General features: G+C 39.6%; 1 protein-coding gene across 3 annotated transcripts in view; it reads left to right on the forward strand.

Annotated features, from left to right (window-relative positions):
* The window catches only part of ABCB11 (ATP binding cassette subfamily B member 11), an 86,274-nt gene that overhangs the window by 10,062 nt on the left and 48,949 nt on the right, over positions 1–27,263 (forward strand). For all 3 annotated transcript variants that reach the window (XM_067741630.1, XM_067741632.1, XM_067741631.1), the window contains exons 5-11: positions 3,501–3,588; positions 4,713–4,846; positions 13,535–13,706; positions 16,557–16,681; positions 18,128–18,302; positions 24,341–24,454; positions 26,411–26,521. In XM_067741630.1, the coding sequence (XP_067597731.1) occupies positions 3,501–3,588; positions 4,713–4,846; positions 13,535–13,706; positions 16,557–16,681; positions 18,128–18,302; positions 24,341–24,454; positions 26,411–26,521 (919 nt within the window). The remainder of the gene's footprint in view (positions 1–3,500; positions 3,589–4,712; positions 4,847–13,534; positions 13,707–16,556; positions 16,682–18,127; positions 18,303–24,340; positions 24,455–26,410; positions 26,522–27,263) is intronic.

Consider the following 27,263-nt stretch of genomic DNA (forward strand, 5'->3'; position numbering starts at 1 on the left):
TGGGCTTCAGTAGCTGTGGCACGCAGGCTCTAGAGTGCAGGCTCAGTAGTTGTGGCACATGGGCTTAGTTGCTCCGTGGCATGTGAGATCTTCCCGGACCAGGGCTCAAACCCGTGTACCCTGCACTGGCAGGCGGATTCTTAACCACTGTTCCACCAGGGAAGCCCCAGTATCTATATTTTGACTGTAGCTCCAGTAGGCTGAATAATGGCCCCCCAAAATATGTAGGATATCCCTGGAATCTGCAAATGTTACCTTGTATGGAAAAAAGAGTCTATGCAGGTGTGATTAACTTAAAGATCTTGGGTTGGGGGAGATTACACTGGATTACCCAGATGGGCCCTAAATGCAATCACTAGTATTTTTTAAAGGGACAGTTACTAAAAAGAGGCGGAGGGAGATTTGACTATATAGAGAAAAAAAGAGGCAAGGTGACTATCAAAGAGGAGTTTGAAGTGATGTCCCAAGCTCAGGGATGCCAGTAGCTACCAGAAGCTGGAAGAGGGAAGAAACAAATTCTTCCCTAGAGCCTTTGGAGAAAGTACAACCCCGTCAGCACCTGAATTTCAACCCAGTGAAGCTGATTTCAGACCTCTGGCCTCCAGAAATGTGAGAAAGATGGAAGTATGTGTATATATCAAAGGGCAACAAGAGGAATCTTTGAATCATGAGAATATTCTGCTCTTCATTGTATCGGTGTCAACATCCTGGTTGTGATATTGTCCTATAGTTTTGCAAGATGTTACCATTGGGGGAAAACTAGATAAAGGGCATATATAATGTCTCTGTAATATTTCTCACAATTGCATTAGCCATTCTGGCAATATGCTACCCTAGTGTGTGGGTATTCTATAAAGCAACTTTACCCAGTGATAAACCATTTGTCCATAGGTCAATGTCCCATGCATTAATGAACATGGACCTTTCAACATTTTGGAAGTAGGATATGGACACGTTTCTGCCAGTTTGGGTTGACACTGATATGTACTCTAAGGTGTCAATGCTACTGGGTCTACAGGGCATCAGAACCATTGAAAGGAGCGCTCCTGGTGAGGCAATGCACCTTGTCATAAAGACCTCATATCGTTGTTAAATATCTTTTACCTTTTCCCTCTAATTGTCATTTCTCTCCCCTCTTCTCTCTTCAACAAATGCGTCAGGGGAATCTTAATTTATCCAAGTAGGCATGTATCAATTTTGTTTTGTTTTTCTTTTTGTTGAAAAGAAAGACAGTCTGTGGTCCAAATAACCTGTAAACTTTACAGAATCCTTATTAGGATTTTATAACCACAAGAGCTTTCCACTATGCAGATGATGAAGTCTGATGTGCAGTCAAAGGAACCAAGTTGACGTCCCCTTTTCCTTCCTATCAGTTTTTCTGATAGGTTTGCTCTGTTGTCCCAGAAATATTCCCAAGTAGTCTTTAAAACTCTAATGACTCTAATGACTTCTTCCCAGAATCAAATAGAAGTGAGTTAACCATTCATCTCTGGGGTACCTCAGGAGTGAAAACAATCACAAACTACACATGTCCTATCCACACCCCCCGACAGTGATGTAATGTTCCTGAACTTTGCTCCAGTAAATCCCACAGCTGGGTCAGTGCTCAGAGCTCTTAGTCGAGTACATTCATTCATGACTGGCAGCTGCGTTTTTCACGACAGGCACTCTCACCTCTGCTTACAGTGTCTGTAAAATAAATGCACCACAAGGAATCTAAGGAAAACTTTTTGACAAATGCTCATAGTTTTCTGTTTTTGGACACCCAAATTTTATTTCGCAAACAGAAACCAAGAGTATGCACTCAGTTATTTATTTAAAAATTTTTTAATTGGAGTATAGTTGCTGTACAATGTTGTGTTAGTTTCTACTGTACAGCAAAGTGAATCAGCTATACGTATACGTATATCCCCTCTTTTTAGGATTTCCTTCCCATTTAGGTCACCGCCAAGCACTGAGTGGAGTTCCCCATGCTATACAGTAGGTTCTCATCAGTTATCTATTTTATACATAGTATCAATAGCATATATATTATGCACTCATTTATACATTAGAAGTCTTTACTCATAAATACTGCATTATACAGTCTATACAAAGATACTTAGCTTTTGTAAGGGCCTCTGATCATGGATACTTGTATACAAGTTTATGACTTTCTAGATCTTTTTCATTCTGGGGGTTCCCTTAAATCATCATGAAAGACTGGGAATGTGGTGAACACAGACATATTAGCTGGTTTGGAGATTGTCAGAGGGGTTGACCAAGGCAGTTGTTTCCCTTCCTCATTAGTATTTTGCAAGTGAAAGAAAAGTCAAGAAACATTCACTGAGTACCTACTTAATGTGTAAGGTATTGTACCAGGCTTCGGGAGTGAGAGCAAGCAGCTTACCTAGTCTTTGCTGTCAAGTAGCTTGCAATTTACTAGCAAGAGAAACATGAATATACTCGATATAAATATATTCAATAAAAATATTGAATAATAGTGCAAGATGGCAATAAAATCTGCCATGGAATAATAGTTCGTTCTGAGTTAAATAAATTATACTTAAATACTTGGTCTGAGTTCAGTAGAGGGAGAGAACAATTCAAGCTTGGGTCACAAAAGGAAGACCTGATAGCAGAAAGCTGGTAGACTGAGAGCATTTAGGCTAAAGATGCTACTTTCTGATTCTCTAAAGAAATGGACATCATCTAGCTTATCCCTGAGGATCAGGTATATCAACAACCAATATGTTAATTTTTTAATGATAAAATTTCTTATTTCCCGAAAGCGATTTCAGAATCATTTTTTCTCCCCTCCCTGCCCCTACCAGTTCCAAACCCTGTGTCACAGTGTGATACTTGTAATGGGAAAATACTGTGTAGTTTTCTTGCTTTCCCACAAGTTCTTTGACAATTTAGAAATTGTCCTGGGGAGCGAGGATTCCTGGGCTCTGGTCAGCACGAAGACTGGGTTAATAAAGTGTTTTTCTCTCTCTATGGGAAGATGACACACACATTTCTCCTAGTGTTACTCTGAGAGAGGAAGGAGTTGAAAAGCTGGCTTAAGATTGCTGGACAGGTAACAGTAAGCCTCCTGATTTACAGCACACATCTCTCTACCTGTGCCTTTCCAGACACTTGTCTGGCTTTTTAGAACATTTCTCTAGCTGTGATTGCACTACCACTAATGATGAGCATGAGTGAAAGGGGCCTCAGTGGACAGAGCTCTGGGCTGCCATCTAGGGTCCCCTGTCTTCCAACAAATGCCCATGAATTATTTCACAACCCTCGCATCTCTGCCTGTAAAAATGAAGGAGGTAGGCATCTTTGCTATGGTGGATACCATGAGGTCTGTCTGGGGATTTGGATTGATTGCAATTCTACACAGGTAAAACGCCTTACCCATATTTAATAGAAACATACAATATGTATATTTTAAATTCCTCTGTACTCACAAATGCAATCTTTGTTAGCTAGATCCTACCTGTGAGTCTTACCATTTTTTCCCTCTTTTGAAGGTTTCTGGACATTGAAAGTGAAATGGTCAAGTTTGCCAGTTACTATGCTGGCATCGCTGTCGCGGTACTTGTCACAGGATATATTCAAGTTAGTGACGCCTCCATTTTATTTATAGATCAGCAGCTGGGTTCAAAGACGTGACAATGAAATGCAAAGTGTGTTCTTTAAAGCTATTCAGAAGCCCCAAGGACTACAGCTTTATTTCAGGCAAACAATAGATGGTGGGGAAGGAGTCTTCCTCTCAGTTGGGGAGGAACGCTTGTCCAGAGAAATGGAGAATAGACTTTTAGCTCCAGTGTCTTGTTCTCCCCTGCCCTTCCTGCTTCATCCTCTCGTCTAAACTCAGAAATAGACAGCTGTGGGTGTGTTCGTACAGGGAGAGCAAGTACGAACCTTCTTCGTACCTGGAAAAAGCTGGGAGTAGGGAGTTGGAGGAAAGCAAGCTTGACTTTCTTTTTCTCTGTTTTTGCTAAAGTCACACCAAACTGCAGTCCAACCCAAGTTCTGTAAACTGAATCCATATTCTAGATTTCAGTTATGGGAGGGCTTGGAGTTAACTCTTATTAAGGAAGAAAAGTATTTCATCTTTTTCCTACTAACGTAGGAAAAATAATAAATCCCCCCTACTCTCCATTCACTTAAGAATTCCAGGAAGTTAGTGTTAGTTGTAAAGAGAAATGAGTCAATTTTCACCATTCTGGCACTGGAGTTTTAATGACAGTCTTATTTTGCTTGCATGGGGGAAACTGTCAGCAAGATTCCCTGCTTATGTCATAGTGTTTGTCTTACTTTCTCTGAAAATCATTGTCCAACAGCTGGAAAACAATGTATGAATGCTTATTGGAAGGCTTCTCAGGGGAAAAATTCATCAGAAGTGGCATGCAAAAGTAGTGATTTAAGAGCAATAATTTATCTTTGGTGTGATAAGCCTTCTTTTACACATGAGGGAAGTGAAGCTTAATATGGTTAACCCTGCAAGTGGCCGAGCTGGATTCAAACCCAAGCCTCTGGCTTCCCTGTTTACAGTGGATCGGCTCAGCCCCACTTTCAGCAGATGTCAGAGCTCACACCTTAATTCCCAACAAGAGGCATATTGTGAATTACTTTTGTCCTTTTCTCAACTATCATAGTGAAAATATTTTCTTCTGAAAAGAGAAGGAATTAATGACCATTTTTATCACAATGCTAAACAGTTCTTGCTCCATTTACAGATATGCTTTTGGGTAATTGCTGCAGCTCGCCAGATACAGAAAATGAGAAAACTGTACTTTAGGAGAATAATGAGAATGGAAATAGGATGGTTCGACTGCAATTCAGTGGGAGAGCTGAATACAAGATTTTCTGAGTAAGTGGCTGGTAGGACATTTTAATAAATGTGTGATTTTTCGCTAATGAAACACTTGTTTCCAAATTAAATAACAATTGGAAACACATTTTCAGTTCTTTTGATGCATTTTGTCTCTTAAGTTGCGCTTTTATAGGGAGCATGGCTTTTTTCATAGGTTTCATGGCTTCAACGAAATGACTTTTTTTTTTTAACATCTTTATTGGAGTATAATTGCTTTACAATGGTGTGTTAGTTTCTGCTTTATAACAAAGTGAATCAGCTATACATATACATATATCCCCATATCTCCTCCCTCTTGCGTCTCCCTCCCACCCGCCCTATCCCACCCCTCTAGGTGGTCACAGAGCACCGAGCTGATCTCCCTGTGCTATGCGGCTGCTTCCCACTAGCTATCTATTTTACGTTTGGTAGTGTATATATGTCCATGCAACTCTCTCACTTTGTCCCAGCTTATACTTCCCCCTCCCTGTATTCTCAAGTCCATTCTCTAGTGGGTCTGAGTCTTTATTTCATTCCTCAGCCTAGGTTCTTCATGACGATTATTTTTTTGTTGTTTTTTAGATTCCATATATATGTGTTAGCATACAGTATTTGTTTTTCTCTTTCTGACATACTTCACTCTGTATGACAGACTCTAGGTCCATCCACCTCAGTATGAAAAACTCAATTTTGTTTCTTTTTATGGCTGAGTAATATTCCATTGTACATATGTGCCACATCTTCTTTATCCATTCATCTGTTGATGGACACTTAGGTTGCTTCCATGTCCTGGCTATTGTAAATAGAGCTGCAATGAACATTTTGGTACATGACACTTTTTGAATTATGGTTTTCTCAGGGTATATGCCCAGTAGTGGGATGGCTGGGTCGTATGGTAGTTCTATTTCTAGTTGTACAGAACCCTCCATACTGTTCTCCATAGTGGCTCTATCAATTTACATTCCCACAAACAGTGCAAAAGGGTTCCCTTTTCTCCACACCCTCTCTAGCATTTATTGTTTGTAGATATTTTCATGATATGGCCTTTCTGACTGGTGTGAGATGATATCTCATTGTAGTTTTGATTTGAATTTCTCTAATGATTAATGATGTTGAGCATTCTTTCATGTGTTTGTTGGCCATCTGTATATCTTCTTTGGAGAAATGTCTATTTAGATCTTCTGACCATTTTTGGATTGTGTTGTTTGTTTTTGATATTGAGCTGCATGAGCTGCTTATAAATTTTGGAGATGAATCCTTTGTCAGTTGCTTCATTTGCAAATATTTTCTGCCATTCTGAGGGTTGTCTTTTCGTCTGGTTTATGGTTTTCTTTGCTCTGCAAAAGCTTTTAAGTTTCATTAGATCCCATTTGCTTATTTTTGTTTTTATTTCCATTACTCTAGGAGGTGGGTCAAAAAGGATCTTGCTGTGATTTATGTCATAGAGTGTTCTGCCTATGTTTTCCTCTAAGAGTTTGATAGTGTCTGGCCTTACACTTAGGTCTTTAATCCATTTTGAGTTTATTTTTGTGTATGGTGTTAGGGAGTGCTAAATTTCATTCTTTTACATGTAGCTGTCCAGTTTTCCCAGCACCACTTTTTGAAGAGGCTGTATTTCTCCACTCTATATTCTTGCCTCCTTTATCAAAGATAAGCTGACCATATATGCGTGGGTTTATCTCTGGGCTTTCTATCCTGTTGCATTGATCTATATTTCTGTTTTTGTGCCAGTACCATACTGTCTTGATTACTGTAGCTTTGTAGTATAGTCTGAAGTCAGGGAGCCTGATTCCTCCAGCTCTGTTTTTCTTTCTCAAGATTGCTTTGGCTATTCGGGGTTTTTTGTGTTTCCATACAAATTGTGAAATTTTTTATTCTAGTTCTGTGAAAAATACCAGTGGTAGCTTGATAGGTATTGCATTGAATCTGTAGATTGCTTTGGGTAGTATAGTCATTTTCACAATATTGATTCTTCCAATCCAAGAGCATGGTATATCTCTCCATCTATTTGTATCATCTTTAATTTCTTTAATCAGTGTCTTATCATTTTCTGCATACAGGTCTTTTGTCTCCTTAGGTAGGTTTATTCCTAGATATTTTATTCTCTTTGTTGCAATGGTAAAAGGGAGTGTTTTCTTAATTTCACTTTCAGATTTTTCATCATTAGTGTATAGGAACGCAAGAGATTTCTGTGCATTAATTTTGTATCCTGCTACTTTACCAAATTCATTGATTAGCTCTAGTAGTTTTCTGGTAGCATCTTTAGGATTCTCTATGTATAGTATCATGTCATCTGCAAACAGTGACAGCTTTACTTCTTCTTTTCTGATTTGGATTCCTTTTATTTCTTTTTTTTCTCTGATTGCTGTGGCTAAAACTTCCAAAACTATGTTGAATAGTAGTGGTGAGAATGGGCAACCTTGTCTTGCTCCTGATCTTAGTGGAAATGGTTTCAGGTTTTCACCACTGAGGATGATGTTGGCTGTGGGTTTGTCATGTATGGCCTTTATTATATTGAGGTAAGAAGTTCCCTCTATACCTACTTTCTGGAGAGTTTTTATCATAAATGGCTGTTGAATTTTGTCGAAAGCTTTCTCTGCATCTGTTGAGATGATCCTATGGTTTTTCTCCTTCAGCTTGTTAGTATGGTGTATCACATTGATTGATTTGCATACATTGAAGAATCCTTGCATTCCTGGGATAAACCCCACTTGATCATGGTGTATGATCCTTTTAATGTGCTGTTGGATTCTGTTTGCTAGTATTTTGTTGAGGATTTTTGCATCTATGTTCATCAGTGATATTGGCCTGTAGTTTTCTTTTTTTGTGGCATCTTTGTCTGGTTTTGGTATCAGGGTGATGGTGGCCTCGTAGAATGAGTTTGGGAGTGTTCCTCCCTCTGCTATATTTTGGAAGAGTTTGGGAAGGATAGGTGTTAGCTCTTCTCTAAATGTTTGAAAGAATTCCCCTGTGAAGCCACCTGGTCCTGGGCTTTTGTTTGTTGGAAGATTTTTAATCACAGTTTCAATTACAGTGCTTGTCATTGGTCTGTTCATATTTTCTATTTCTTCCTGGTTCAGTCTCAGAAGGTTGTGCATTTCTAAGAATTTGTCCATTTCTTCCAGGTTGTCCATTTTATTGGCATAGAGTTGCTTGTAGTAATCTGTCATGATCCTTTGTATTTCTGCAGTGTCAGTTGTTACTTCTCCTTTTTCATTTCTAATTCTATTCATTTGAGTCTTCTCCCTTTTTTTCTTGATGAGTCTGGCTAATGGTTTATCAATTTTGTTTATCTTCTCAAAGAACCAGCTTTTAGTTTTATTGATCTTTGCTATTGTTTCCTTCATTTCTTTCTGATCTGATCTTCATGATCTCTTTCCTTCTGCTAACTTTAGGGTTTTTTTGTTCTTCTTTCTCTAATTGCTTTAGGTGTAAGGTTAGGTTGTTTATTTGAGATGTTTCTTGTTTCCTAAGATAGGACTTTATTGCTATAAACTTCCCTTATAGAACTGCTTTTGCTGCATCCCATAGGTTGTGGGTCGTCGTGTTTTCATTGTCATTTGTTTCTAGGTATTTTTTGATTTCCTCTTTGATTTCTTCAGTGGTCTGTTGGTTATTAAGTAGTGTATTGTTTAGCCTCCATTTGTATTTTTTACAGATTTTTTCCTGTAATTGATATCTAGTCTCATAGCGTTATGGTCAGAAAAGATACTTGATACGATTTCAATTTTCTTAAATTTACCAAGGCTTGATTTGTGACCCAAGATACGATCTATCCTAGAGAATGTTCCATGAGCACTTGAGCAGAATGTGTATTCTGTTGTTTTTGGATGTAATATCCTATAAATATCAATTAAGCCGATGTTGTTTAATGTATCATTTAAAGCTTGTGTTTCCTTATTTATTTTCATTTTGGATGATCTGTCCATTGGTGAAAGTGGGGTGTTAAAGTCCCCTACTATGATTGTGTTACTGTGGATTTCCCCTTTTATGGCTGTTAGTATTTGTCTTATATATTGAGGTGCTCCTATGTTGGGTGCATAAATATTTACAGTTGTTATAACTTCTTGGTTCATCCCTTGATCATTATGTAGTGTCCTTCTTTGTCTCTTGTAATAGTCTTTATTTAAAGTCTATTTTGTTTTGCTATGAGAATTGCTACTCCAGCTTTCTTTTGATTTCCATTTGCATGGAATATCTTTCTCCATACCCTCACTTTCATTCTGTATGTGTCCCTAGGTCTGAACTGGGTCTCTTGTAGACAGCATATATATGGGTCTTGTTTTTGTATCCATTCAGCCAATCTGTGTCTTTTGGTTGGAGCATTTAATCCATTGACATTTAAGGTAATTATCGATATGTATGTTCCTATTCCCATTTTCTTAATTGTTTTGTGTTTGTTATTGTAGGTCTTTTCCTTGTCTTGTGTTTCCTGTCTAGAGAAATTCCTTCAGCATTTGTTGTAAAGCTGGTTTGGTGGTGCTGAGTTCTCTTAGCTTTTGCTTGTCTGTAAAGGTTTTAATTTCTCCATCGAATCTGAATGAGATCCTTGCTGGGTAGAGTTATCTTGGTTGTAGGTTTTTTTCCTTCATCACTTTAAATATGTCCTGCCACACCCTTCTGGCTTGCAGGGTTTCTGCTGAAACATCAGCTGTTAACCTTATGGGGATTCCCTTGTGTGTTATTTGTTGTTTTTCCCTTGCTGCTTTTAATACTTTTTCTTTTTATTTAATTTTTGATAGTTTGATTAATATGTGTCTTGGCGTGTTTCTCCTTTGATTTATCCTGTATGGGACTCTCTGTGCTTCCTGGACTTGATTAACTATTTCCTTTCCCATATTGGGGAAGTTTTCAACTATAATCTCTTCAAATATTTTCTCAGTCCCTTTCTTTTTCTCTTCCTCTTCTGGGACCCCTATAATTCGAATGTTGGTGCATTTAATGTTGTCTCAGAGGTCTCTGAGACTGTCCTCAATTCTTTTCATTCTTGTTTCTTTATTCTGCTCTGAGGTAGTTATTTCCACTATTTTATATTCCAGGTCACTTATCCATTCTTCTGCCTCAGTTATTCTGCTATTGATCCCATTTAGAGTATTTTTAATTTCATTTATTGTGTTGTTCATCATTGTTTCTTTGCTCTTTATTTCTTCTAGTTCCTTGTTAAATCTTTCTTGTATTTTCTCCATTCTGTTTCCAAGATTTTGGATCATCTTTCCTATCATTGTTCTGAATTCTTTTTCAGGTAGACTGCCTATTTCCTCTTCATTTGTTAGGTCTGGTGTGTTTTTGCCTTACTCCTTCATCTGCTGTGTGTTTCATTGTCTTCTCATTTTGCTTAACTTACTGTGTTGGGAGTCTCCTTTTCACACGCTGCAGGTTCGTAGTTCCCCTTGTTTTTGGTGTCTGTCCCCAGTGGCTAAGGTTGGTTCAGTGGGTTGTGTAGGCTTCCTGGTGGAGGGGACTAGTGCCTCTGTTCTGGTGGATGAGGCTGGATCTTCTCTTTCTGGTGGGCAGGTCCACGTCTGGTGGTGTGTTTTGGGGTGTCTGTGGACTTAGTATGATTTTAGGCAGCCTCTGTGCTAATGGATGGTGTTGTGTTCCTGTCTTGCTAGTTGTTTGGCATAGAGCATCCAGCACTGTAGCTTGCTGGTCGTTGAGTGAAGCTGGGTCTTGGTGTTGAGATGGAGATCTCTGGGAGACTTTGGCCGTTTGATATTATGTGGAGTTGGAAGGTCTCTTGTGGACCAGCGTCCTGAACTTGGCTCTCCCACCTCAGAGGCACAGCCCTGACGCCTGGCTAGAGCACCAAGAGCCTGTCATCCACACGGAAAAAGAGAAAAAGGGAAAAAAATAATTTTATATATATATATATATATGTATATTGTTGCTGCAAAAGTCCACCTCCTCAATTTGGGATGATTGGTTGTTTATTCAGGTATTCCAGAGATGCAGGGTACATCAAGTTGATGTGGAGATTTAATCCGCTGCTACTGGGGCTGCTGGAAGAGATTTCCCTTTCTCTTCTTTGTTCGCACAGCTCCTGGGTTTCAGCTTTGGATTTGGCCCCACCTCTGCGTGTAGGTCGCCTGAGGGCATTTGTTCTTCGCTCAGACAGGACGGGGTTAAAGGAGCAGCTGATTCGGGCCTCTAGGTCACTCAGGCCGGGGGGTGGGGGGGAGGGAGGGGCACGGATGCCGGGTGAGCCTGCGGCGGCAGAGGCCAGCGTGACGTAGCACCGGCGTGACGTTGCGCCGGCGTGACGTTGCACCAGCCTTAGACGCGCTGTGCGTTCTTCCGGGTTAGTTGTCCCTGGATCCCGGGACCCTGGCAGTGGCGGGCTGCACTGGCTCCCCGGAAGGGGAGGTGTGGATAGTGGCCTGTGCTCGCACACAGGCTTCTTGGTGGCGGCAGCAGCAGCTTTAGCGTCTCACGCCCGTCTCTGGGGTCCGCGCTGTTAGCCGCGGCTCGCGCCCGTCTCTGGAGCTCCTTTAAGCAGCACTCTTAATCCCCTCTCCTCGCGCACCTGGAAGCAAAGAGGGAAGAAAAAGTCTCTTGCCTCTTCGGCAGATCCAGACTTTTCCCGGACTCCCTCCCGGCTAGCCGTGGCGCACTGGCCCCTTCGGGCTGTGTTCACGCCGCCAGTCCTCTCCCTGCGCTGCGACCGAAGCCCGAGCCTCAGCTCCCAGCCCCGCCCTCCCCGGCGGCGAGCAGACAAGCCCCTTGGGCTGGTGAGTGCCGGTCGGCTCCGATTCTCTGTGCGGGAATTTCTCCGCTTTGCCCTCCGCACCTCTGTTGCTGTGCTCTCCTCTTCGGCTCCGAAGCTTCCTTCCTCCGCCACCCGCAGTCTCCACCCACGAAGCGGCTTCCTAGTGTGTGGAAACTTTTCCTCCTTCACGGCTCCCTCCCACTGGTGCAGGCCCCGTCCCTATCCTTTTGGCTCTGTTTTTTCTTTTGCCCTACCCAGGTACTGGGGAGTTTCTTGCCTTTCGGGAGGTCTGAGGTCTTCTGCCAGCATTCACTGGGTGTTCTGTAGGAGTTGTTCCACATGTAGATGTATTTCTGATGTATTTGTGGGCAGGAAGGTGATCTCCGCGTCTTACTCTTCCGCCAGCTTGAAGCTCCTCCAAAATGACTTAAAAATTGAAAGTCAGGATACTATAATTTGGTTTGTAGGTCCTGGACTAAAGTACTAGAAATGAAGTATTATAGAAGAGAGTTTAAAGGATGTAGGGTTATTTGATCTCGAAAGAAGAAATTGAGGGATGTCACAGTCAATGTACCCATAAGGAAAACAATATGATTAGAAAGAATTATCTTGCTTTGCCTGTTGACATAATTTCCGCATATAATGACAAAAAAAGTTCAAAATAGTTTGAGAAAGATTCAAACTGAAAAACTAGATTTAAATCCAATTTACACCTAAATACTAGTTTGGTAGTGCCCCCCCCCCATAATTTTTGAATGAGCTCTGAGTAATGAGAACCATTGAACCGTGTTGAATTTAAGTTTGGGGTCCCATGAAAGACAGTTAGTGTGTAGTGTAGTGAAGATAAAAGCAGACTGAATGTTGGGGCCCCTACCGTCCAGCACTCATTCTGCCCTTTACTTACTTTGACCTTGAACAGATACTTAACCTTGCTAGAATACAGTTGTGTAATCTCTCTGTAATGTCTAAGGTCCTTTTTTGCTATCAAGTCCTGAGCCTTGTTTGCTCCATCTGGACCAGAGATTATGGGAATGTTTCCAGGAATATGAATTTAATGTAATGATAGTCAACCAATACTCTGGAGCACTTACCCTATGCAAGGCATAAAGATATACCACAGAGCTCCTGATCTCAAGGAACTTACAGCCTAGTAGGAGGGATAAAGGGTTCAAGCAAATAATCAGAGCTAACATACATTGATTGTTTACTGTATGCTAGGCGCTGGTCTACATATTGGGTTGGCCAAAATGTTCGTTCGGATTTTCCATATGTTACAGAAAAACCCGAACGAACTTTTGGGCCAACCCAATACTTTACGTGTATTAACTAATCCTCACTGCTACCGACTGAGGTAGGTTCTGTTTTTATCCGCATTTTATAGATGAGGAAACTGAGACACAGAAAGGCCAAGTAACTTGCCCAAGAACAGCTTGTGTTTAAATTCAGAGTCTGGCTCCAGAGTCTGTGCTGTTAACCACAATTCTATACTGCGTATAAGCAGAAAGCAATAATTACATACACATACATATACACATGTATACAGATTAATTACATTGCTATGGTAACACAGGAAAGAAGTTATTACTTCTCCCTGGGGGATTATATAAATTTTTATGAAATAGGTGGTATGTGAGTAGAACCTTGAGGCTGAAAAGATTTAGCAGGTATAAAGGAAAGAAGGGCTGTTTAGGACAAACCAAGGATATTAGCTTTAAGAAAGAAAGGGACAAATAAGAGGATTTCCAAAAGTCTTTGCCTATGTTGAATGAACCCCAGTCAGGAAAACTGGATTAAGGACACACTCCCTTGGCTGTGAGGAGAGAGGCTTGCTGCCCTCCCACGGTGCAGCAAAATTTCCAAGATGTGAGAAGCTATTAAGTTTCCCAAGGGCAATGGGGTACAGAAATAGGAGTGTTTAGAAAGGAAAGATTGTACTTTCTCAGCAAGATATTGAATTGACCAAATTCAGTTTTAGTGACCAAAGCCTCTCTTGTTTCTAGTGATATTAACAAAATCAATGATGCCATTGCCGACCAGATGGCCATTTTCATTCAGCGCATGACCACGAGCGTCTGTGGGTTCCTGCTGGGATTTTACCGGGGTTGGAAACTGACCTTGGTTATTATCTCTGTCAGCCCTCTCATTGGGATTGGAGCAGCCGTCATTGGTCTGGTAAGAATGTCTTCTCACTTCTCTCCATGGGAAGACTTTTGCACTGAGAAACAGCCAAAAATGGGAAGCTTGATTCCCTTCTCCTGAGTATGTTTAGTCAACATCATTATCACCATTTTGATTTATTTTGTTTGATTATTACTCAGTATCAAATAACATTCCATTATTAGATTAGGGATTAATAATATTTTAATAACACAAATATTATTGTATTAATAACAATAACAACTACATTAATTGAATATTTACTATTTTGCCAGGCAGTATTAGGAGGCTCAAGGACATGATCTCTAATTTTACAACAATCTTATAAAGTATTAATGCCATTTTAAATATAAGAAATGGAGGTTCAGAGAGGTAAAGGGACTTGTCTGGAACTGCACAGCCAGTGAATGACAGAATAGGATTCAAATTCAAGGAAGCCTGATTCTAAATCCCCACTCACTCTGCAGTGTGCCTGTGGCTTCCCGTGGTCTCCCAAGTTCAGATGCTTCCCTCAGAAAGGCCCAACAAATAAAAGAGATTTCTGCAATTACACTGTGTTCTCCATCCATCTGATCAGTTTCAGAGAGAGGGTTATCTGACCCATTCAGAGAAGTACCCCAGTCACAGTTTCCATTCCCCAGGTATGCAGGCCAAGAAAAAGTATAGGAGTAGGAATTTGGGGTCATCCCAGTTAAAAAACACTCCCAAGGATTGAGAAATTATTCTATTTTACTTTTAGAGTAGCCACATTAGATAACAGGTCATGGGGTCAGGCACACTCATAATTTGCTGTAAATGAGAATAGAATTTAAGTGAAAAGCTGCACATACATTCACATCATTGAGCAACAGGTACCGATCTCCATGACTGTATTTTCTAGCAAAATACTCTCTACACTCCACTGGCTGTATTACTCAAATGTTTCCCAGGTAATACAGAGTGACAATAGCAAAGAGCTCATTCCACTTAACTAGGCCACCACCTGGCTCTACCACCTGGCTCAAGAAAGATATGTTCAACTCGTCAAAATGTCAGTTTCCTCATCTTTAAAATAAGGTTAGTACCTCCCAAAGTCATTGTGATGACTCAAGGCATTATCCTTGTTATGCTCTTAGCATGGCATCTGGCACAGAATTAATTACTAAAGAGATATTAGCTTTCGTTTTTTTCCCAATCCACCAAATCATGCAAGTTTTACAACAGTCTTTCCTACCAAATGCTTTTCAGCTGCACTCCAGGAAAGCCTCAACTTCCACAGAGGGTCACTGGGGAGTCTGCAAACATTTGATTCAGCGTTTTTTTCCCTCCAAAAAAATTTAATCTCTTTCTTCAAACCCACAAAAGATTAATATTCACACTCAAATGGACCATATGTCACGTTTTAACATGTTGGAGACCAACAACATAAACTGGTTAACTTGATTTCAAATAGGCTCAAAGCACAGTTTCTCTTGTCTCAGTGTCCATATTTCAACTTCTTGTAAATGTGTCACCGATTTGGAATGTTGTAACTCTGCACTTGTTTCTTCTTGAATTCAGGTGTGTGCATGTTTGTGTAAAATGATACGAGCAATTTCACTAAGCTCAATTCAAAAGCAGGACAAAAAAAGGTGGAGGGGGCAATATATGACATATTAGAATATGACATATTAGAACTGATCATAGGTTTTGTATGCCTTTGTATGACTTTTATATACCTACAGTGGGAAACATGAACAACTGTTAGATATTTCCCAATATACATGTTTTAAGTTCTTATATCAGTTTAATTGAAGTATCAAGAGATTCTTTAATGTGCCGTTACAATAAAAACTGATAACATTTGCAACTACTTAATTTTCTCATTACTATGCTCATTACATATTTCAGAAATAAATTAGAAGAGGATTGTGGTAAAAACTGCCATACCATCCAAAGTCAAATTTTAATGTTGATTAGAATAGCCTTACTTTCAATTCACAAGATTTATAAAATGTGGACTTGTGAAATAAATATATTGTAATAAAATACCACTTTTACTTATATGTTAAAATTCTGTCTAAGATTTTGTTTGATAAGGGTTTTGCTGCTAAAAGTTCGGAAAAACTTGGAAGATAAACTTCCTTAGTCTGGGTACTATATATATTTTTAGGTTTCTGAGCCAGTTAATCTTTCACAACATTTGCTTTTTCCCCTTCTTGTTTCTTAATCTGTGCCAGGGAAGTCTTTGGTGGTTGATTCTAACTAGGACTCAATCCAGGTCCAATTTTAGAAAAACTTAACTTGTTTAATATTAAGTGCAATGTCTTTTTCTTTCCTTTTGTAAAAAGCAAAACTAGTTAGTTGAGTCCCTACAGTTGAGTCAAGTGGTGTAATATTTATCTGAAGCTTTCTCCTATGGAATTACCTCTGCTGCATATGCCTTTGCATGCTCAGAACCTCTCCCTTATTCTATATTCTAATGAATATGACACCTGCATGGGCCTCTGGTCTTTGCATGTGGTATTTGTCTGTAAACTGTGACATGGCCTTTGGACAATAGCAATGAACTCTGACATGGTTTGACTTGAAAACGTCATTAATATGTTGACTGAAACACTGTGGTCACATAGAATGCCCTATTTAGTACATACTCTGTGAGAAGTTTCGTTGAGGCTGACTTTTAATGGAGTCATTTTGATATGTCAACAACCAAACACCCATGGATGAGGCTTAACATGGCTCAAACTTGGACCAAATTCTTTCCTCGGTAAACGCTGTTCCAGTGGGAATCTAGTCTTGTATTAAACTGCTACATGTTTGCTCTGCTAGATGAATCAATGAATGGCAGAATGACTTACCTAATTATCTGGTCTTCACATTTTATTTTTTTCGTTTGGACTTCAGAGTGTGTCCAAGTTTACAGACCATGAATTGAGGGCCTATGCCAAAGCAGGGGCAGTGGCTGATGAAGTCATCTCATCTATTCCAACAGTGGCTGCTTACGGTGGTGAGAAAAAAGAGGTTGAAAGGTTAGTTAATTGAAATGTCTGCCACTTTCCTGAACTTTGTTGATCTGCATACTACCCTGAATCTTCCCCACAGTGGCAGATTCACCTTGCTATGGTACCCTGAGGGAGCTTTTGTTCAAGAGGTGGCTAAGCTAAGCAGTTAGATTGGTCAAACCACCTACAAAAGACTCCCAAGCCTTTAGCTCTGTGTTCTTGAAGACGATGCAGTTGGTGGCTTTTAGAAAGCCATCTTAGGTTGGATATTTGTTTCAAACTCTGATGGTGTGTGTGTACACACACCATACTTCATGCCAGTCTAAAACGCTGTCTTCTGACATTAAGGAAAAGCCTACCTGATCTAAAATGCAATTTTGCACTTTTTTATTGAGCACTTTTTTTTTTTTTTTTTTTTGCGGTACACGGGCCTCTCACTGTTGTGGCCTCTCCCGTTGCGGAGCACAGGCTCCGGACGCGCAGGCTCAGTGGCCATGGCTCACGGGCCTAGCCGCTCCGCGACATGTGGGATCTTCCCGGACCGGGGCACGAACCTGCGTCCCCTACATCGGCAGGCGGACTCTCAACCACTGCGCCACCAGGGAAGCCCAATTGAGCACTTTTTTATTCAATGTGTTTTATTCAGCTACTGTACTATATGCTCTTTCTAAGTCTAAGATTTCCATTTAATCAAATAACATTTAGCATTGATATATTATAGACCATCATTCTAGGAGATTAACTGTTAATGGAAATCAAAACCTAAATGACCAAAACAACACAGCTGTCAAAACTTTGATTTTATTTATTCTTCCATTTATCTAGTATTTGTTGAGTGCTTATCAGGTGCCAGGTACTGATTTTATAAAACAGCCACCAACTTAACTAAACTTTTATTGCGTATGTTGTAGATCTAGTATGATCACATTCTCAGTTGCTACCAAATTCACCAAATGAAAAAGAGAATAGGATTTACAACCTCTGATTATCCTCTTTTCATGTTTTTTTCTTTTGCTTCTTTTGTTTGTGAAGTGATTACCTTACTTCTCATAAAACATTGCATTAGCGTATTTCCTCCACTATGGAAGATATTATCTTTCATGTCATGTGACTTAATGAGAGAATTCAAACACAAATAATACTAGACCCCTCATGGTCAAACATTAGTGTTGAAAATTCTCTTCTCTTGGGGCAAAGCTTACCCCACTGTACTCATCCACGAAGTAATCAACTATGAGGCTTTGTTAGGCATCATCCTTTCAGCACATTGTCATTGCCAGGTTGAAGCAACTTTTAAGGAACTACACAGGCATTATTGTTGTTTTCTTTCCCTAAAGCTGCTCTGTGTTTGGAATGATTTTATAAGCATTGATTAAAACCACTGCATTGTGGCCTGTTCTAAACATTTTAACTTGAACTGCTGCTGCTGCTGTTGCTGTTGCTGAAATAGACTCAAATGTTTTCTGTTCACAGGTATGAGAAAAATCTTGTGTTTGCCCAGCGTTGGGGAATTAGAAAAGGGATAGTGATGGGATTCTTTACTGGATTCATGTGGTGTCTCATCTTCTTGTGTTACGCTCTGGCCTTCTGGTACGGCTCCAGACTCGTCCTGGATGATGGAGAATATACAGCAGGAACCCTTGTCCAGGTACTTCCGTCTTGATGACCTAGATAGAACATTTCCTGCCGGTATCTCAGAAAAGTCCACAGCGAAGGCATTCTGTTTATCCCGTTAGTGTCTGAAGGAGGAAAGCCTCAACGATTTGATGGAGTCCATCTGTTGAAACAGCAATGCTTGTGCCTTTTATAGTAAAGGGATGCTGAGCATTTGAGTTCGTGAGCCTCGTGATTTCATGCTTTCCAATCAACAGAAGATATTATAGCTGTAAAACAATGATTTTTCTGATTGAGTCCAAAAGATGAAAATGGAAAGTCAGGGATCTCCTAGCTAAAAATTAACAGCTTATGTGGTTGAGCTTAATAATGGCATAAGATATGTGCTAATGGACATAGTTGTTAAATACACTCACTCATAGTTACTAAAATACAAAGCCAATAATATCCTCAACTGGACAGGTAATACAAGTATATTTTATTTCTCACTTGCACTGTAGCCATGCTATAGCTAATGCCTTGGCTACTTTAATTTCCAGTATCTTTTCAGTTGTCCTTTTAAGAATTAATTATTGAGCATCTACTATATGCCAGACTCATACAAAGTGTAGAGAATTCGGTAGTGAGCAAAAGAAATGTGATATTTGCCTTGATGGAATTTACAGTTTAGTGGGGAAGCTAAACAATAAATAATCACATAATGCGTAATGACGATGGTATTATATGCTGCAGAGGACAGGGACCTCGACAGTGAATAGCAGGTGTGGATGGAGTCAGGGAAAGCTCTTTCTCCCGCTCACCTTTCCTCCTTAGCTTACAGCACCTCTCCTTACAGTTAGACTGTTGTCATTGTTCAAATTCCCAAGTGGATGGCACTTCCCCAGTCAGGTCTTCCATGCTCATGCAGTCTTTTATTCTCCTGCATGGTTTGCTGAACTTTTCCTTCAGAGTCCTTGAATGAATCTGAACACTTGCATTTATTCACATTTGTTCCTGTCCCTTCCCACCCTCACACAGTAAGCTCCATGAGGTCAGGGAGGTAAAACGTGAAATATATGTTCCATTTGGTCTGTTAATTATTCAATAAATTATATTAATTTAAAAAGCATGGAAGTGGTTTCATATAAGATTCTTAAAAAAATATTTTGGCTCCAGATTCTAGGTAGGACAGGCATCAATTAAATAATGCAAAATACCAAAATTTTGTGCACCAGAAATTTGCTAGCCAGAAGCCTGCAATTTAAGACCTACTGCTTTTATATAAATACATATCTAGGGAAAGTTGAATAGAAATTCCACTTGCAAATAGAAATGATTATTAGAGGTCAGACCATAATCACTCTAAGGCACTGACTTTATTTCATTAAGAGCATGGTAATACACGAAGAATGACTTTTTAAAATTCAGTTTTTCTTTGAAAGATAAACAGCTGGCATCACTTGAAGTTTGTTTAAAAAAAATTAAATATGATAAATCATGTTAAAATGTTTTGTAAACCTTAAAGGGATAGCATAGATGGAAAGTGTTACTATTATCGTAATTTAACCACTTCCTTAATAACTTTAATATAGCTTTGCACATTTGAAAAGCCAGTGAAAGTACTGCAGGTCTAAAATCTGACTGTAAAGTCCTTTGTCTTTATTGACCTAATGATTCTTAAGAACTTTCAGCTTTACCAAACTAGAAATACCAGTAGTTGACTTTAGTCTCAGCAGCTTGTATTTGCTCGTTCTGCAGAAAGATATGCACTGAGAAAAGACATCCTTCTTTTGATTCCTTGCCTGCAAGGAGGGGACAGAAGTGTGTACAAATAACGGTTCAGAGGGCAAAATGAAAAAATGGTATTGAAAATACACAATTCCAGTTGGAATCACTGAATTACCACTGAGTTACCCTTGGTAACTCTCTTCAGCGAAGATCCAATTTTATGGTTCTGTTAAAAGATAAACTGAGGCATATTAAAATTTTTAGAAGTTTGTTTGAGAAAAAATAACTCCTATTGGGCACACCAAACCAGAAGTGGTTAGAGGGGGTCTATTAATAAAAGCTAGGGGAAAGACTTTATAGAGAAGAGGAGGAAGCAAAGCAAGGGAATTATTTGATCGACTGTAGCTTAAGTAGTTGCCTTATTGGGGAAAGCCTAATTGGCTGTTCGTGATTGGTTGTCCTTAGGTTTTGATTTCTTAGCCTTTAGGCATGCAGGCTTAGGTTCTGGTCGCTTATGTAGGCTGCCACATTAGGTGGCATTAAAGCCACCTCGGTCTAACGGCGTCCTTGTTTAACTCATTGAACAAGTTCTCACCTTCAAGTTTCCTGCCCGTTGGATTATAGGCTACTCTATACCTTCTGTAAAGAATTCCTTCTCTCAACTGATATTTCTTGAGTACTTACTCTGTGCAGACATGGCACACTATGTGTCTCTAACATTTTAATCATCAATAACTAACCTCACCTCCTTTTCCTAAACTTTTCCTTGCAAGCCTCCACTTACATCGTAAGAAACTTTTCTTTGGGAAGATGAGAGACATTCTTTAACAGTATAATCATTAGTAAGCATTCCCTTTGTGGTTCTCTCTCTCCCTCTCTCTCTCTCTTTCTCTTGAGCGTGCATGCACTTTTTTGGCCATGCTCTGAGGAACAAACTATAAAGGCTGAGTTTGCATAAGCTGAGTTGAGTGTTTTTAATGCATTAAACTAATTAACAATTAGGTTAATCTAACACATTTTGTGATGCACAAAATCATTATTGGCTGCACGGTAATTGGGCATAAATGGTAAGTATTTCACATAAATGACTGTAATTAGTATCACTTGTACATGGACAAAAAACATACTCTATGATCTATTACGAAAAAAAGATGAAAGGGCACTGAATGGTGCTGATGGCTGCTCTTTCATGCGCCTCTTAAGTTTCAGGACTCGATAATGAAAAAGTAACAGCAGTAATAGAGAGGAACATTATTCAGTGTATACAAGGTATCAAGCACTGAGTGAAGTATTTAATATAATTACCATGTGTAATACTCACAACTTCACTCTGTGATTGATGCCATTATGCTACCAGTTAAAAATGAAATGGAGCCATGAGGTTGAGAAATATATGCCAGATAGCACAGGGTGGGATTTGAGCTCAGATCCCTGTGACTCTGAGGCTTGACCCATTAACTACTGTTTTCCTGTTTCTGAACCTCTTCCAAGGGGCCACAGATCCCTTTTAATTTAATTTATTTATTTACTTATTTAATTGAACTCTACTTGATTTACAATGTTGTGATAGTTTCAGGTGTAGAGCAAAGTGATTCCATTTTTTATATATGTATATGTATATATATATTTTTTTCAGGTTCTTTTCCATTATAGGTTATTACAAGATATTGAATATAAGTCCCTGTGCTATACAGTAGGACCTTGTTGTTTATCTATTTTATATATAGTAATGTGTATCCATTAATCCCAAACTCCTAATTTATCCCTCCCCCACTCTCCCATTTGGTGACCATGAGTTTATTTTCTATGAACAGATCCCCTTTTCTCCAGCACAGCACACCCACAGAAAAATTATTCCCCAGAGGTCTCTTTTGCCCTCCCTCTTCCCACACCACAGTCCACAGGGCTGAAGAGTGAGATATTTGGGGTGAGAAATGATGTGTGTTAGCTACTGCGATGGTATTAGGATGTGTACCTCTGTCTGTCTCACTCCCTCTTTCCCTGAGGACCCCGAGAGAGATGTTTGCTTGAGGTAGTGCTTGCAAAGCCAGGCTGAGCAAGGGTTTGACTCTAAACTTCAGTTCAGGCCACTAGTGAGTTGGTCTAGAATCAGCAAACCATGGCCCACAAGTTAAATCCAGCCTGTGGCCCGTTTTTGTAAATAAAGTTTTATTGGAACATAGCCACAGTCATTCATTTCCTACCGTCTATGACTGCTTTTGTACTACATAGTCGAGGAACTGAGTTGAATAATAGCTTCAGCCCATATGGCCTAAAAAGTCTAAACTCTTTACTAACTGGCCCTTTATAGAAAGTGTTTACTGACCCCTGAACTAGGACATGTGGAAGGCTTCTTTTGCTCAGTTAGAAAGACCTCTGATGAGGGTGGTGTTAACACAAATTAGACCACAAGTACTGCTCTGTCTGTTCATCTTCTCACTTCCTAAGTGTGGAATCTCACTTCTTTCATCATCATCATCACTATTATTTATGTGGCTGACATTGGATTAATCACCTTTACACACATTATCATTTACTTCTCATAACAATCCCTTGAGGTATATGCAATCATTATCCCTGTGTTACAGATAATGAACTACTGGGGCTTGAGAGAGTAAGTAATCTGCCAATGGAGGAAGTACCTGCCATAATTAAGGAAAAGGACAGATGGACAGATGAAGCACAGTTGAAGAGAGAATGTTTGTCCCCATGCATAGAATAGAGAATTCAGGGAGAAGGCAAGAAGGAGCTGGCCCACAGCATCTGGATATATGGAATAGAGAGGTTACTGAGAGGGAGGAGATGCCTGACTGGCTTTGAGAAGCCCCATGGTCCAGCCATAAGGGAGAAAGAGAATGGGGAGGGACTCAAGTATTTTGCCCTGATGTGCTATAACCCATGGGAAGAATCCAGCTCATGAAACCACTACAGACCAGGTTCATTTGATTACCCGAAAAAGACTACATTCATGCAGGTGCCAACCTTTATTTTAGCTCAGAAAATAACTCCAGTCCTCAATACATGGTGGCCAACGAAACAGCCTCCATGTGAGTCACGTGACTAAAGCTCATTCTTTGGTTGAAAGGGTGAAGTCTTATGCTTCTCCTAGAGGCCAACATGACGAATTGCCTCTTTGCTTCTTTATAAACAGCTCTGATTAAAAACAGAGTGCTGACCTACTAGACAATGGACTTGAGGATATGGGGAGGGGGAAGGGTAAGCTGGGACAAAATGAGAGAGTGGCGTGGACATATATACACTACCAAATGTAAAATAGATAGCTAGTGGGAAGCAGTCGCATAGCACAGGGAGATCAGCTCGGTGCTTTGTGTCCATCTAGTGGGATGGGATAGGGAGGGTGGGAAGGAGATGCAAGAGGGAGGAGATATGGGGATATATGTGTATATATATAACTGATTCACTGTGTTATAAAGCAGAAACTAACACATCCTTGTAAAGCAATTATACTCCAATAAAGATGTTAAAAACAAAACAAAACAAAGCAAAACAGAGTGCTGTTGGGTAGGAACATCTGATCATGATCAGGTAGCCTTCCCCTAACTTAATGAGATGGCCAGGTTGGTGAGTCAAAGAAGAGCTTCACCAGCTCTGCACAGGAGCCTGGCCACTCCACTTGTGTGCAGCAGCAGTAGATGAGCCTGGGAGCTGGACAAAATGTCAGTCAAGAGCCTGGATTCAAATAATGCTCTACCCCTTAATACACGTTGAGACACTGGGTAAGTTAGGCAGCCTCCATACACCTCTGTTTCCTCTTCTGTTGTAAGGATTAAATGAAGTAATACGAGTAGAGCACTTAAACACATACCTTACTATTATTGTTATTATTGCTAGTAGTAGTATAGCAGTAGTTATCCTAAAAACTAGTTCACTGGTAGCAGGAATATAGCAGTAGCAGTAGTAGTAGGCATATTTTGCATGTACCAGTCTCTAGGACAATCAAGCTAATCACAGTGTCTTTATCATTTCAACAACCCTTTAACCAGAAGTCTTTAACATTATAAGGCTGTTTATATAATGAATCAATTATCGTATCACTACTCTAACCCACTCAGTGTCTATGTGCTGCCTTGTTTAGACCTCTTACTGATCTAAAAACATGTTCTTCTTTGTAGAATAGTGATGTTCAATCAAAAATAATGTAGTCTTTTAAATCAAAACAGTAGAAAAATTGGAGATACTTTGCAGAACAAAAACTGTTCCTAGTGTTTCCAAAGAGCTATTTAGCTTTCAAACTCCCACAGAAGAATATTTCTGAGAAATCTTTGAGTTCACGTGGGCAGCCCAAATGACAGTGAAGACTATTTACAAATTGATGAAAACTATGTTTGTCTGTTTTTATTACAGATTTTCCTCAGTGTCATAGTAGGAGCTTTAAATCTTGGCAATGCCTCTTCCTGTTTGGAAGCCTTTGCAGCTGGCCGTGCAGCAGCCACCAGCATTTTTGAGACAATGGACCGGGTATGTAAAAGCCAAAAGTAAAGGCCATTAGCAGGTTGGGGCTGGGGGCAGGAATGAACTCACGAGGAATTTATCCTCAATGTTAAAAAATATGAGAAACTATCACAATGCCCTTAATTCAGCAGTACTTAAATAAGTGCTGTCATGAGCCAGACCCCATTCTGAGCTGGCAGTGCAAGAGTGAAGTAGAACAAATGAGGCCCCTGCTCTCATATCATATGGGAAATAGGCAATACCAAAGTAGGCACATTCAAAGCTAAGATAATATTAGATGGTGATAAGTAAAAGCAAGGAAATAAAATAGGTCAGTGTGATAGTGGTTGGGATAGGGGATGGATTGAGTGACAATCCATCACTCAATAAATTGAGTGACAGTGACAGTGACACCGTTTCTGAGCTGAGAACCGAAGGAGGTGAGTCAGCCATGCAAAAGGGGACTCGTGGGAGGGGAGATGCCTGAGAGGTGAGAGCAGGGAGGTATCCATGGAAGAGATCTCCAGGTTGGAAAAGGGCTTGGTGAGTTCAAGGAACTAAAAGTCAGTGTGACTGAACAGAGTGAGCAAGAGACAGAGGCTGGAGGAATGGGAAGGGGCCAGATCACGCAGGACTTTAAGACCAAGTTCATAAGATTAGATTAACTTCTAAATGTGACAGAAAGTCTACAGGCTTGTAAAGGACCCTGGCAGCCTGGCTAGGATTTCCCTGGTTAAGTTATTGAAGGACATCAGTGGTCAAGCTAGAGAGGTCAAAATTCAAGAACAGAAGGGGGGAGGTGGCAATATGTTGTTTTATATTTTGGGGGTTTCATTTATTGGGGTATAAAAAGATTGTTGAAAACCACATAGAGCTATCCAAAGTCTACCTCATTTTTAGGGTTGTTGCATGCTCAAGTAAGATGACGAGTCTGAGAGGCCCCTGAAACGATTACAAAAAATTAAGGCATTTAAAAATTATTTTATTATTTTTACTAGAGACCAAAGAAGAAGAAATAGATGACACTGTAGCCCCAAATAGAGATATGATGATGAATTTCTCTCACTAGTGAGGTAGAGGGAAGAAGTTGACCCTGGAGTGTTCTGGTAGATGGAGATGACCCTCACTCTTGTCTGATGACCTAACAACATGGTTAAGTTCTGAATTAGGCTCACCACTAACAACAACAGAGGTGGAATTCAGCATATCAGTTGAAAGTTGGTATATTTGAAGACACCACTTGAGAACGTTAGTTTTAATCATCATCTATAATAGATACTTAAATGTTGGGTACTACTGGACCTTGGCCTCTTGAGATGCCTCTACTTCCTCAAGTGAACAAATGGGCATATCACCTGTCTAGTTAGGTTACAGTGATGATTACATAAATGAAAAAAGCATATTAAAACACCTTGTACATTGTCTTCTGTGGTATCTCAATTTACAATACTCCATAATAATATCAATATATTATATACTAATATATTAATTATAGATCAATACTATATATTTCCATAACATCTTATGGAAAAACCCAAACGAACTTTTTGGCCAACCTATTATTTTATTGTCATTATGTAATAATATATCATAGTAGTATACAGTAAATACTAATTAATTAAATTAATGTGATAATATTTATACCAATTATATGATCATTGACATTTTATATTAATTATAATTAATTGTATATTAATTATTTATGTAAGTTTGGTTATATATAAATATATGTAATATATTAATACTACTATATAGTAATAGTAATTACAATAGTAATAATCTCACATTAATTTCTCAGTGAATGGTAGTGAATATTATTACTATCATTAATGCATATTTAATGTGGAAGCAACTTATCTTTGGCATATCACTGCAGTATTTAACCTGGTTGTTGTTCTGTTTTATGCATCAGTTCAAACCGAGATGGACAGTAAATGCATATAATACATGCTGTTGCTATATTCCTTTTATATTCTACTCCAGAAACCCCTCATTGACTGCATGTCAGAAGATGGTTACAAGTTGGATCGAATTAAGGGTGAAATTGCATTCCATAATGTGACCTTCCACTATCCTTCCAGACCAGAGGTGAAGGTAAGTGCCAATTTCTTCTTTGATGATTCATTTCCAGAGCCACAGAATAATTGTTTTCATGAAGCGTGACTTATTTTCCAGGAACAAGGCAGGGAGACACGTTTCTCTGGAAGTGACCTCAGGTGTCTTGTCATTCCTCAGGCCACAAACCGTATTCCTTGTGATAATAATATATGCAAATCTCTCTGGTGGGAACACAGTCTGGTAGCACATTCAGGTTAAGTCAACTGAGTGATGCTCTGTTAAGATGAGTAGCAGATCCTGTCACTGTGAGTACAAGCTAAACAAACTGCAAAACAATCAGAACAATCCAGAAGGATGGCTTATCAACCACCTCCTTAAAGCCTGCAGGAGGCGGGACACTGAGTGGGTAGGGTATGAAGTGGCAAAGGAAAGCTGCTGTCTTTGACGTTTTTTATTTCCTATCCATAAGTTCACAAGGATCTCTAGATCCGTCCCTGAAGGAAAGGCAATCTTGTGATATTATGGTCACATGTCTTGTACTAGGTGATTGTCCAGGGCACATGGTGAAGAAAATTTACAGTTTTCCCGCACCTACTGAGCAAATATCTTTAAAGCCAATTTACCCCACAGGAAAACTAGGATCTACTCCCCAAATGAACTGGCTTTGGGAGGAGACTTATCCCTCATTTTTAAAGAGTATCTTTAGCCACCCTTTCTTTTTATTTTTTTATTTGAAATATAGTTGATGTACAATATTGTGCTGGTTTCACGTATACTA

This window comes from Pseudorca crassidens, chromosome 6 (genome assembly GCF_039906515.1).
Source record: "Pseudorca crassidens isolate mPseCra1 chromosome 6, mPseCra1.hap1, whole genome shotgun sequence".
Classification (NCBI taxonomy): Eukaryota; Metazoa; Chordata; class Mammalia; order Artiodactyla; family Delphinidae; genus Pseudorca; species Pseudorca crassidens.